A 13,960-nucleotide genomic window follows, 5' to 3' on the forward strand; every position below is an offset into this window, starting at 1 on the left:
ATATTACGACTATAAATTGGACTCTAAGGATACCTTAAAATTCAGGATAAATGTACATATATTTGTAATTCTTATAAATAATTTATATATTTGTACTAACTTCTTTTGTATACACACAATTATTTCTCATTATTATTGAACCTACACCACGTAGAAACTAATAAGCCTTACATTCTCGTGATGTCACATTTAATGAAAAGGAGATGCCAAATGCTACCCGTGTGACTTGATTTACACATCAGCTTCGCAGATGTCCTGCTCATGGGAGCATAGGGTAGTAGCTGTAAATAGGGTAAAACTGGGCCAGAACAAAGCATGGAAAAAATTAGGATTTCCTTCCCAATTTTAATGTGTACGCTTTACAGTGACTTGGTTCACACACCAATTTGCCTTGTCTTCCAGCATTATCGTCAACAGCTTCTTGGCTGCTCTGGAAGGAGCTATATTCGGCACTCCACTGTTGCTGCTGCTGCATGAGGCGGGTGTCTTGTCGCCTCGGCCGCGCGCAGCCCAGCAGTATCCCCAGCTATGCCCAGGCACACAAACACCCTGCAGGCTGGAGCAGGGGACGCGGACGGGCTGTGACCGGTGCGGAATTCACACCTGCTTGGAAACGGGGAGTAAAATAAGGCGTGCGGGGGGAGTTACTCGAACGCGCTCCCACGCGTGGGGAAAGACCAGATCCTCCCAGGGCTGTTACTGTACAGCCGAGGCGGGGGCGGCTGCCGCTTCGCAAGAGCCCCACTGCTCATTTTTAACTTTCTGCGGGGAGCGGACGGGACCGTCCCAGGTATCCCTGCAACACTGAAGGAGCGCGGGGCAGGCACGGCAGCCGCCGGCACTTCCCTCCACGCCGTTCCCCCCGCAGCGCTGCCCCTCGGGCGGGACGCAGGGTGGGGAAGGACGAGTACAGAGGAATTGGGGCTGGCACAAGGTTCCAGGCCGTGCCTGCGGCGAGGGGCGAGGGCCGCGCTCCCGCTGTGCGGCGGGACCGCGCTTCCCCCGGCCCCTCCCCGCCCCGCCAGCCCTCAGCGGGACGGTGCCGCAGCGGCAGCGGCAAACCCCGCCCTCCGCCCCGCGTGTGGCGCGGCTGGGCGCACCCTCGCCATTGTCTGCGCGGCGGTCCTTGCCTGCTGCGGGCACCGGCGGGAGGCGCGGCGCTTGTGGCCGCGATGCTGAAGGGCTGCGCGCCCCCTCAGACGCGGCAGCGGGCTCCAGCCCTGGGGAGCAGCCACCCCGCCTGCTGAAGACTGAAACTTTGCGTCCCCGCCGCTTTCTCTCCTCCCTCTTCCTCTCGCCTTCCTCCATGCGCTGAGCGGCCGCGGGGCGCCCGCTCGGCCCCATGGACGCCTTCAGTGCTGCCAAGGCCAAGATGGGGGCGAAGAGTGGCGGCGAGGCGGCGGCGGCGGGAGTGGCCGCGCCTCAGCCCGCCGTGCCGGCCCCCAGCCCCGCCGGTCCCGGCTCGCCCGCCGCGCTCGAACCCGCTGCCTACAAGCTGGAGGACCTGGAGACCCTGGCCACCGTGGGTGAGTGCGGGAAGGAGGGGAACAAAGGAGCTGCCGAGGTGCCTGTCTGCGACCGTGCCCGGAGAGAGGTGGTGCCCGAACAGCTGGCTGCCCCCTTCCCAGCGCCCTCTTTTTTGTGTTCTTTTCTCTCCGCCTCCTCCTCCCCGCTCCGCTCCCTTTTCTCCCGCCGCGCCATCGCTGGCCGGTGTGAGGGCAGCTGGGGTGGCTGTAGGTGCCTGTGGGCGGCTGACGAGGACGCGCCGCAGGCTCCGCGCAGTTCGGGAGCCGCGCTGCGGGGTTGCGGGTATTGTACGGCCCAGTGCTGCCGTGTTCACCGGCTCCGGCTGCGGGATCTGCAGCAGAGCGAGCCTGCACCCAGACCTGGGTTTGGCTTGTCTCTGGGTTGAATGCTGACGCTGCTGACGCTGAAAGACCTTTTGGTATAAAACCTGGTTTATCTGGTTTAACTTCATCTACCTGCATCATGATAAAAAATTCATCATTTAAATTAGCTGTCGGGCCAGGGAAGAGATCAAACAGGTTAACCGAATGCACCTGAGTGTATGTCAACCCCCCTACACGCTGTTGCCCTGAATATTGATGCAAAGATGCTTTGCGTGTGTAGAATTTTGGTAGAAGGTAAGGTCTCATCTCACAAGTAACACGCTTAGTAAAACTGCCTGTAATCGGTGGCACTGCAGGGTAAAAGCATGTGCCTAATAAATAGGCTTTTCAGACATCCGTGATGTTCATGGTGTTCATGTGTGTTGTATCTGTGCATTGTATTTGAACATACATACTGACAGTTGTATATGTTTTTGCACTTGGTTTGAAGGCTTGTATGTTCAACTACATGGAAGTTTCATTCAATTTTTCATTATAGGACTGTGAAATTATCTTGGATAGATTTATTCCAGTAAATAATGTGATGTAAATCTTAATTTCCTGTAATCTCTCTTCAGCCAAAAGGTATAAACCCTTTCTTAGTGAAGTTTTGATGGCTTTAAACATGGAATTGGAAAGACCCAAGAGTGTTGTTGTCAGTGAAGAACACATTATCTTCTCCAGAAGTGCGTTGTGTTTTGAGATAGTATTCCAATTTGAAATGTGGGCAGACATTTTACTGATAAATTATTTGAGATTATTAAGAGACTTCTTGAAAGGTTTGTAATTTTTTTTTCCCCCTCCAGAAGTGGTTGCTTTTCTTCATTACATCATGACTGTTTAGTCGTCACTGAGGATTAAGACTTTGGGTGAAACACAGATTGCTGAAAAACAGTAATTTTTAAGGAAGGCAGCGTAGTCATGGAAATATTCCTGCGGCCAATGAAGAAATGCGGAAATAATCCTGGTGTCAACTTTAAACAGTATACCTTTATTAGAGTGTTTAAGATGCTCTGTAGAGACTAAGGAAAGGGAAGATTGTGATTCCACAGAATTTAAAGAGAGACTTAAAAAAAGTGAGACACTACCTGTTACAAAGAAACAGAGAAAAGAAATAAAAGGTAAAAGGAGCAGATAGCTGCCAGTCTGGCAGCTATATACGCACTGGCATATATAGTATATATAGTATACTATATACGTATATATAGTCTCCCTTCATTCTCTGTCTTCTCCAACTTGATTTTTTTTTCTCTTTTTTTCCTCAAATAGCTCTGTCTCAAAAGATGACCATTCTATGCATCTGTTTTGAACTGTATCATTGTCATTTTATAGGGAAAATAAAGCTAAAAAAACAAAACTGGAAAGGCATAAAACTGTGCTGAGATAAATACATAAAGCCTTACCTTGTCAAAGGTAAGCTGAGCTGGCTTATTTTAAGTTGGTTGAAAAATGAATTTATGACGTGCCTGTGTGTCTTGCTCCTGACTAGGAAGCAATATTGCAGCCTCAAGGTGATACTGAAACTGAACACGTGAATACCTGCTCTGAGTGGCCAAGTTTATAAAAGACGTAGTGCCCCACTAATGCTTCTGTATTGCATTAGTCAGGGATCTGAGTCTGCGTGAGGTTGGGCAGCTCTGTGTGCACCTGCTAACATGAAGCATTGGACACCTGATTTAAATGGGCTGCAAGTTAAATCAGTGCAAAATATTGAGAAACTTTTTTGCTTGGCATAGACCTTTTTAAATTCAGTTAGTTTAGTACACTGTAGGTTTATATCACATGTACTGAAAGAGTATATCTACAGTTCTTTTTAGCAGTGGTTTAAGTCAGTAAGTCAGTATTACCTTATCCTCCATTTTGATCTCCCTGCTCAAACAGATGGCATTAATGTCATCAGTTACAGCAATTTAGAGTAGACTGCAGTTTGACTGCTCTGATAAGGATAACCATTTTCTTCTGCTGATGTTCTTGAAAGCTGTATACTTTGTCTGAGATAATTGGGGATGGGAGGGGAAATACCAAAACTTCCTGTTATGTAATTTTTGGGTATCTCCTTTAGTAGAATCATTGCTTATAGATATACCCAGGCTTAGAAATAGTTTTGGTTTTGGAAACTATCAACTTGAGAAAGTTGAAAGTCAAAATAGGGAGATGAGTTCCATGTTGTTGCAGCTGTTTAATATTTAAGGTAACAGAATTGTGTTGCTGTCTGTGAGATTGTAGTCATCCATGACTTGATGCAGCTTCTCTCTGAGGATGGAATAAAATCCATGTAAAAAAAAATGTTGAATGCAATACCTGCTTTGAATACAGCAACTACTGTTTTAAGTATCCTTCATAGTCTGAGAGGATTGAAATTTCTCTGTTAACCTGACCACCATAATGCAGGCTGGATTTTCTGTGACAAGTGTTTTCTGTGATTTCTGTTGGGATGCTGTGCCTGGTTTAGCAAAGGTGTAAAGGTGGGAAGAGCAAAAGGGAAGTACGGTTTAGTGTAATGATTCAGAGGACATTTATCTCCCCCAAACATCCCAGGATTCAACCTTTGTTTGAGTGTTTGTGGACCCTTTGTTAAAAGGCAATTGGAGCAGAGTCTGGAGTGCAGGTTTGCTTTGAAGGGAAGTGCTTTAATATTTAGTTGATAAAGTGAAGTTACGGCTTTGGGGAGGGGACAGGATTGGGGCACGTACTGGTTTCGGCACTAAGAGAAGTTAAACAGGAAAAATATTTCTTTGAAGGTACTTCCTGAGGGGTTGAACATGTGGCTTTGAACCTTTGAAGTGTATGGGTTTTTTAACTAGTCTCCTTGTATGAAAGTTGAACACTCTTGCTCTGGAGCCCTTGAAGTTGCCTGGTTGTCCTCATCTTGTTTTGAATTAATTTTCCTTTCAAAGGAGGGTGAAATACAAATGTTTGCTCAGCACATTCAGAAACTGCTGTTCAGGCCAGGCTGAAATACTCTGAATCTCAGTGAATTTATGTACTCAACTGTGCCAAGATTGAGTTAGTTTTGTGTTGTACAGAAACAAAAAAATTATATGCTATGACCACCATGTTCATTCAAAGTTCATGGCCTGTGCTTATCTGAACCTATTTCAAACTTCTTGTGAACCTATTTCAAACCGGTCAATGAAAGAGGGAGACTGAACACTAATGGCATAGTTTCTGAATCATCCTTCGTTGTGATGAGCATTTAATATGGGCAAACTTCTTGTTCCAGAAGCCACAGTGCCAGCCATTGGACACCTGACACTTATCTTGAAATAGAGATGCTAAATTTTTAATAATGCCATAATGAAAAAGTAATTCAGGTAAACTACAATAAGTAATAAGGAAAACCAGAAGGTACTTCTTCACTTCTGGGTACATAAAGGTGGGAAAAGTGTTACATTCCCAGTTGAAAATCATGGTGATGGGAAAGGGAGAAGGAAGAAAACACCAGGAGGAGAAAGGTGAGAAATTTTTTCTTGCCCTCTCTCCTTTGAGATCTGTTTCTTGTCCATTTTTCAAAGTGCAGTGAATTCCATAGCAGACTGTGTAAATGTAAATTTGGAGTTGTGAATCTGTTCAATTGATTGAAATATTTTAATTAGGGTATTTTTATGTAAAAAGATTCTTTTAAACTACTGTTCCCATGAATTGCTTTACACTAAACAAATGCAGAATAAAACATTGGGCATACCAGTATTTTCATTTTTATGCACATGGGAAAATTTAAAAATGTTCATGGGAAAAATGAGCTGCTACATATTTTCAAATACTTAATTTCTCTATGTTCACACACAAAATATGCTAGCCAAATATATTTCAAGTGGCATTGTATCAACATGACAGTAGGTACACAGCTGTAGTCTAATGCCAGGGAATTGTCTGAGTAAGAAATTGTGCCCCAGAGTAGCTAAGTTCTTTACATGAAAAGAATGCTGGTGGCTTTTTTCCTTTTCTTAGAAGCTTAAATTAGTTCACTTTCTTACCAAGTGTTATTTTTGTTTCACTACCAAGGTTGTCACCTATTTTAAATTTTCTAAGGCATGTATGAGCATTTTTTCCCTGTTTTGTCACATTTTCTTGATACTGCAATGATAAATAATAATCCATTATTTTACTTGGCAATGTTCTTGAATACCACACATTTTGAAAGAAAACATGGTCTGAATGTTGTGACTGTAATGGTGACCTGAATTCACCATTACGTTTGTACATCTTTGATGCTTTAGTCATAAAGCTAAATTACTTGGATTTTGTTTTCACTCTCTCTATTTCTTACTTCATTTTTCCCTCCCACAAAATGACACTTGTCCCAAAATAAATCATTATTATTATAGCTGCTGTTGTAGAGAGAAATGATCAGGTGTGTGACTCAGCTTTCTTCCCTTGCTTTTCCTGTTATCCACTGCTAAGGTGAATTTCAATACCATAAGGTTTATTGTAGATTAGGCAGCAACAGGTTTTTTCCTATAAGTTTCTTGTTCTCTTTAGGATGGAAAAAAATGGATTGAAACAAGTATTCTCTCTTATCTTTCAGAGAGGTCAGAAAAGTGAGAGTGTATGGAAGAAGTCTGAACATGTGAAAATTGAAAGTTCAAATTTCTGCTTTTCTATCTTCAGTGTTTAAAATCAGTCTTGAGGTAAATTGTTAGTGTTTGCCTGTCACCTGTTTCTTTTGTCTGAATCTAGTTTAGATATTTAATTGATTGTAGAAAGAAATTCAGTATTTCTTTTCTGATGTTGTAAATTTGACAGTTATAGAATATGTTATAGAATAGGCTTTGACACTCAAATATGCTTCTTAAAGATAAGTAATTTGTAAAGTCCTATAAATAGCCCAGAGATGCCCAGAAGTGCTTTTTGCAATGCAAATAATCAAATAACCTGGAACACAGCTAGTATTAACATTTCAGAAATAAGAAGCATGCAAAACTCACCCACAAAATCAAAAGTACCTAACACCATACATTTCCCCTGCCAAGTTTTACACTTAAAAAAATCCTGATGTACCAGGTGAAAATACTTCGGAAAAATTCCTCTGTTAAGTGTTGTGTCTTAGCCCAAAATGAAGAAGATAAGAAACCTGCAGAGAAATGGAGATTTTAACTATTTTTTTTTCTTTTTCCTTTTTCAGTGGGAAGAAACAGGAACTTTAAAATGCTAGGGGTTGAAAGCATGTAGGCTCTTAGGGCTTGACTCAATTTTTTCTATGTTTAGCTTCTTGAGCATGCTTGTCTGGACTATTTTTAGAGGACAGGGAGAGCAGCCTTTTGGAGATGACTGTCTTGATATTTTGGCTTTCATGTAATGAAAACTTAGCGAAACAAATCCCTTCCAAAAGTGTGTTTAATCATGGTTTGGTCCACTTTTAAGGGTGATAGTCAGTGTAACTAGAAAAAAAAAAAAAAAGCCAAGTGTGGTGAAATTTATATACCATTTTGTTTATTATGAGAGACATAGAGGTGTATACAGCAATGAAGAGTGTTTTTTTGTAAAGTAAAGATAAGAACCTGTGTTTCCTTTCCAAGGTCTTGTCTGGGCATAAGTTGTTTTTAACCAAATTACTTAGCTCAGTGTAATTCCCCTACTGTTGACATTTACCAGTGTAAAACATTTTCAGTATTAGCTTGTACTACTAAGGAGTAATTTAACATGTTTTGTTTACTTGGGAAAGCATCCTTTCATCTCTGCAATATTTTAGAGGGTTTTTTAGCAGATTCAAACTGGTACATAAAATTTTGCTGAGTACTGTGTGTTAGTGTGCACCTGGGATATTTAGGGTAGAACAATTCTCAAAATTAGACTATTTCTGTTTTCTCATAGAAAGACTGTCAAATAAATGACTGAACAAGTGTTGATTTCTTTTTTTAAAAAATAAAGAAGGGAGAGATATATGATACAACTTTTTTTGCTAATAATGTTCAGTTTGTGAACTGCACTGTTTGCACTTCACATTAGAGCACTAGTTCGGTTTTTTGTATAAAATACGGATTTTTTTAATCCTTATGTTTAATACTGGAGTGGATCAAATATGGCGATCTGTAGAATTTGGTCTTGAAAACTTTCCACTTGGGTGCCCTTTTTCTTCTGGCCAGTTTCTTCACTCACGTCCCAGCTTGGAGCAGTTGCTAGCTGGTCTGTTAATTAATGGACTGTAACTTTTGTGTAAATGTGTTGTCTTTTTTCTTCAGGGAATCAATTGGTCTGCTTCAATACGTTTCAAATCAGACAAATCATATGTGTGTGTGTGTTATTTATTTATTGATAACTGAGGCACATTAAATGAAGGAAGCATCCTTTTCATGTCACTGAACTGTATGGTACAACCTATTTCTATATGCTACTGATGGTGATGGAATGTGAGACTTGTCTGCTGGTTGATCTGGTCAGTGGAACCATTGCGAAAGTATCTGATTTTCTAGTCTTGTAACTCTTTTATTTGTTAGGGAGAGTATTTCATAACCCTTATGCCAACCAGCTATCTTGTCTGTATATCAAAAGAAAAATTTTTACGTGAAATCTTTGCTCTTGTTTCTTTCCTGGATATTTGGTTTGAATATCACCTACAGCTTTTTCTATTGGATTATACATTATATATGTAAATATGTATATATATTTAAGTTTACACAAAGTCAAAAATGTTACATTTTACTGTTCTGCAGCTTGGTAGAGGAAGAGTGAGAATATGTAATTCTTCTGCTCATTTTCTGTCAGCATACTTGGACTTTTTAATGGCTATCACACCAGATCTTTGTTTTTAGAAACTATTCATACAGTACCTACAGTATGCAGGAGTGAATTTTTTTTTATTTAATTTTTAACATGGGATATATTTTACTTCCTCAAAGGATTGGTTCTGAGCTAATTTTACATGAAAGATCATGTACCTGTTATTTGTTAATTTGATTCTAATATGCAATTTGTATATTCGCGTGTAATTATTTGTATTTTATATTTATTGGAGTGCTGGAGAAAGGGAACTCAAAAGCAGAAGATCTATATATTATAAACAATTATCAGCAGTTTAACACGTGACTTAGATGTGTTGTTTTTTGTATATAGTCTTGCTATTGTCTAAGGCATATTTTTAAAAGCACTAAAGCTAACAATGCAGTAAATTATTTTGTCTGGGAAATATGATTATAGAACCTCTGACATTGTCTAATACAAGAGGAAATCAGGTGAAAGTGCCAGGGTGTGGGATTTTTTTGTTTTATTTTCTGTTTGGTTGGTTTCTTGTTTGTTTGTTTCTTCGTTACTTCTTCGTTCCTTCTTTCCAAGGAGATAAAGGCTGATTACCAAAATCCTATAAAATGACAGTTTAAGTTGTCCATTATGCTGTGTTTTTTATGAATTTTGAAATTGTTCTTTGCCAAAATGTAGCTTCTTACAGAGCATTCTTGGTATTTGTTAAAGTGTTGTTATGTTTGTTTAGGGGAATATGGTGACTCAGAGCAATTTGAAATATTTATAGTAATGGCTCTGCCATTATTGTTGAAGGAGCAAGGTGTTCTCTAGATGGAAACAAAATGTCTAGTTAGTACTGCTTTTTATGCCTCTCAGGTATTTGCTCCAGTCAGTAAATTAAATGCTCTGAAATGATTTAGGTTGATGTTAAGGAAACTATCCCTCTACAGACTCTTCCAAAAACAGGCTAAACTGGGTATAAGATTTTTACTTGGTCTGCTAATGGGGTTGCACTGTAATAGCTGTAGGCATGGCAAGTATAAAAAGGGAGGGGCTGGTGGCTGACTGTGCTCATACTGAACTTCTGGGTGCTATAATAGCAGACTTCTCATGCCACCTGCCCCAAAACTGATGACAGACTTCTAGCCTCAGACCTCTTCCCTCCCAGCTTGGAGTGGCTTCCTACAGCTCTTGGCTGCAGGAGATGATAGCCTGTACAGTTTCAATTTGCCTGGCCTGCCAAAAGTACCTTCAGAGTATGCATTGTAAAATTTTTGTTTGTTTTCAGGAAAATTAGTGGGTAACTTGTTGTCTGTCCCTGGAGAACAAACAATGAGGACAATGCTGGTCAGTCTGTTTCTAAACTGGGATTCTTGTCCTCTCTTTTATGAAAGTTTTTTCCGATTGCATGTCACTATGTTGAGTTTGTGTTCTGAGGCCATTAAATTCTCCCTGATTTCCGTGACTTTCAAAACCCTATAAAAACTTTGGCAGTATGTCTTTATTTAAGCCACCCAGCTGTCACACTCAGAAGTGGTGAATTTAGAATTTATGGTGAAGTAGCACCATTTTTCTTCCTCATTTTTTAGTTACCAACGCAGTTCAATTCCCATATTTGTAGAAATTGTTCATTCTTTCATATATTTGGAAATAGTGGAATTTGGGTTATAATAAATTTTAAAAACATTTCTAAAATTTTCCCAGTATTGCAACTTAAATGAAATTATTAGTTTGAAAGCTTTTCTATATCTCTTCTAGTATTTTTACAATGAGTAGCTGTGTATCCTTGGATTTGGTTATGGAAAGTTTTTTCTTGATTAAAGTTGAGTTTGTTTTGTTTTGTTTTGTTTTTCCTGCTACAAATGGCAGCTGGGAAGAAGCTGTGAGAAAGAGTGTGTCCTACAAGACAGAGCCATTAGAAGGAAAAACAAAAGTAACTGAGAAGAGAAATGGAAAGAATCTGGAAAAAAACCCTAACAGTTAATGCAAAATATTTTCAAAACCATGAAGATATTTTTTTTCTGGGGGGGGGGAAGAGTTTTTAAACATTTTTTTTTCATTTCAGTTTTACATTTATTCAGGCTTTATACATCATCAGCTGAAAAGTAGATGCAAATTGGGGCGCATCCAATCCTGATGCTGTGAAATGACATCTATCCTTTTTAAGTAATTTAATAAAATAAATTATATTCTTTGTTCTAATAAGTAGAGAGTTTCTGTATTTATCTTAACTCTTTATCTGCAACACTTGACTTACTATAAGGTAAAAGATTTATTTTGGTGGCAGTGGTGATAAATTTTGCTGCCTCGGTTCTTAGGCAGACCTAAATTTTTCAATGCTCCTAGACTACTGTTGGTTGTGGATTAGACAGAGTACAGCCTGGTTTGTTTGATTTGGCATAATTCAGTGAAAACAATTTTTTAAAAATACAGGTACATGAAATACATATGATTTATGCTGTCTGGAGGTGATGTTTCTTATCAGTGAATTCTTGATCTGTCGAGAAGAGCTTGCTAGATGTGCTAATCATTAGTAGAGAGACAACATTGTGAAATGATAAATGAGGAAGACAACTGGTTTTGTGACTAACTAACCAGTGTCTCAGCAAGCAGTCTTTTTTTTTTTTTTCTGTATTTTTTTTTTTAATCTGGACAGGTTTGCAGGTAAACCCATCTAATTTAAGGGTAAGGCAGGAGTTGATTTCATAGTTAGCAATTTCATAGCTTAGTGTCTGCCTGTTTCACATTGCTTTAAGAGTTTCCCATGATTGTACCTGGGTGATAAAAGACTGCAATAAAGATAATTTTGTCTTTGAATTGCAACTGAAATGCTTTGGCATAGTATTTGGAGACAAGGGTTTACACTTCTGTGTTCAATATTCTTTTAGAAATTTACTGATTTTGTGTGGTTGCTATTTGCATTTTTAAAAGAGGATTCTTGGTGAAATGGGGACTTACCAAAATAAATGAATAATAAGAGAAGGCTGGCAGGCAGTGGAGCTATGTGAGGTTATACCTTTGGTACAGAATGTTGGAGCTCCTACTAAAAATGGTGTTGGAAAAAGAAATAATAAGGGGGCTTAATGCTATTTTGAGACACTTCCGTTTTGTATAGGTGGGTTTATATTTCCTGGATAATTGTTTCTTTTCAGAGCAAAACCAGTAGAACTGAGTGAAAGTGTTACCAGGAGCACAGTTGGGTATTCTTTGTGATTGTAAGTGAAGAATCTGATGTCACTAGTTCTTGATAAATGCATCTGAATGTGTAGTTCTGCTAGGTAATAGTAGGTGTGCAATGTCATCTATTCATGTGGAAATAAGTCAGCTATGGTGCTTTTTTGATGGATTCTCTGATATGCTCAGGTTGGGCACTCCTGCATGAAACATGGCCAGTTTATGTCCTGTAATAAAATATATTGATAAACCTCTCTCTAATCTTTGTATGTTTTGGCATTTAAAACATTTGTACAAGGGGGGAAAATCTCCAATTGGCAGTTGGGTATAATACCTGTGGGGAGATTCAGAACTTCAGGTCGTCCAGTGATATTTGAGATTTCTAGTCTGATTGGCTTTCATTTTTGATAGAAGTGTTAAGAGCTGCATTGTTTGAGAACAAACAAAACTTTGTTGCTTGGTCTCCTTTAATTCTCTGAAGTATGAATTTAGATATAGAATTAAACAATGATTGTAATAATAAGACAGAAAAAAAAGAGCCATCTAGAAATACAATACCACTTGAGGGAAGGGGGAGCGAAGAGGAGAAAAGCCATACTGTGATCACTTCATTTTGGAGAGCTTTTCACAGCATAGTTTTATAAATTTTTATAAGCAGACAATTTTTTTTGGGGGGGGGGGAGGGAGGGAAGGGTGGAAACTCAAATGATTTGCCATAAAGTACAGTCACCTCTAAGGGGTTTTGCATGTTGTACACAGACCTCATTTTAGAGACTGAAAGTAAGCTTGACTTAAAAGGGCACTGTAGTGAAAACAGGTGCTTAGGGACTCTAAACATTGATTATACTTAGCTTGTGTACTGACATGTCCTGCAAAGGATAACATTTTTTTTTTATGTCAAGAAGTATGAAATTTTATTAGTCATTGGCAGAGCTTTCTTCTGGTACCTTGCGAGGAGGTGTATTTTATATAGTGCAGTGCTAGTTTCTTCTTCCATTAGTGATGTATGAGGACCTCATATATATGACACAAAAATTTCATCAGTCTGTCTTACCTTCTGAGACTATTACTTGTTCCTAGGTGATCTGCAAGCATCTGAATCTGAAACAAGCTTCAATAACAGTAAATACCTAATGTGCCTGCTAATTTTTCTTGTTTGGCTATTTCATCTGTCTTCGGGGAAGAAATACACCTTTTGGCTTTGCTACTAAAAACTTACATGCTTCAACTTTTTGTAAAAAGTGTTAATGGATAATATAATAACCATCAGATTACCAGTAGCTTTCATTTACAACTGATTTAAATATGAGCAGGCCCAGATAGATTGGTTTTGTGTTTATTTCTGATATTAAATCTGTCCCTGCCTTCTAATTTTAGCAGCCTTGAGCTTCTTTCCTTAAATGTAGATTCTGAATTATAAATGATACTGAACTGTTTGTTCTTTAAATTCAAAACAAGTCAAAATATATTTCTGTTGAGCTGTGTGCTATGTCAGCTATAATAGTGAGTGACCCTCAGCAATGATGTTTCAATTTTGGAGAAACAGGGTCTACAAAGGGCACATTAAGTACTCTTGTCATGTGAACTATAACTCATTAATTCAATTATCTGTAATTTAATCTATCCTATCAAAATAGTGTTTAATTTGCTATTCATTACTTCCTTTACTACTGACTGTGGTCTTGTTTTTAAGTGTATCAGACAAGGTGCAGGTAATTCTGCGGTTGTATGGGGTGAGAGAATTGTATAGAGTAGAAGTAAGAAGCAACTATAGCAGTAAACAACAGAATAAATTTACCTGAGTTTTTGTAAATGGATGCGTATGTAAACCTCTGTTACTTACATGAGAAATTTGATGTATGATGAAGACATACATGGGATGTAGAGTGAAATAACAGAGTGAAATAGCAGAAAATCTGAGAGGAATGTTCATTCTTATGAAAAAGTGAACTTGGTTTTATTTTCAAGATTTGAGTAGTCATAAAATCAGAGAATGCTTTGAAATGGTTAAAAGGGACCTTAAAGACCATCTGGTTCCAACCTCTCTGCTCTAGGCAGGGACACCTTCCACTAGGCTGCTGAAAGCCCCATCCAAGCTGGCCTCAAACACTTCCAGGGATGAGGCATCTAGAATTTCTCTGGGCAGCCTGGGTAATCTAACTTAACATCTGGCCTAAACCTACCCTCTTTCAGGTTGAAGCCATTCCCCCTTGTCCTGT

At 39.3% G+C, this 13,960-nt stretch overlaps 1 protein-coding gene across 1 annotated transcript in view; it reads left to right on the forward strand.

Moving 5' to 3' along the window:
- The first annotated feature begins 1,342 nt into the window (after positions 1-1,342).
- Positions 1,343-13,960, forward strand: part of PRKX (protein kinase cAMP-dependent X-linked catalytic subunit) — a 55,493-nt gene continuing 42,875 nt past the window's right edge. Inside the window, exon 1 of the mRNA XM_053935793.1 lies at positions 1,343-1,526. Coding sequence (XP_053791768.1) covers positions 1,343-1,526 — 184 coding nt within the window. The remainder of the gene's footprint in view (positions 1,527-13,960) is intronic.

Source organism: Vidua chalybeata, chromosome 2, assembly GCF_026979565.1.
Source record: "Vidua chalybeata isolate OUT-0048 chromosome 2, bVidCha1 merged haplotype, whole genome shotgun sequence".
Classification (NCBI taxonomy): Eukaryota; Metazoa; Chordata; class Aves; order Passeriformes; family Viduidae; genus Vidua; species Vidua chalybeata.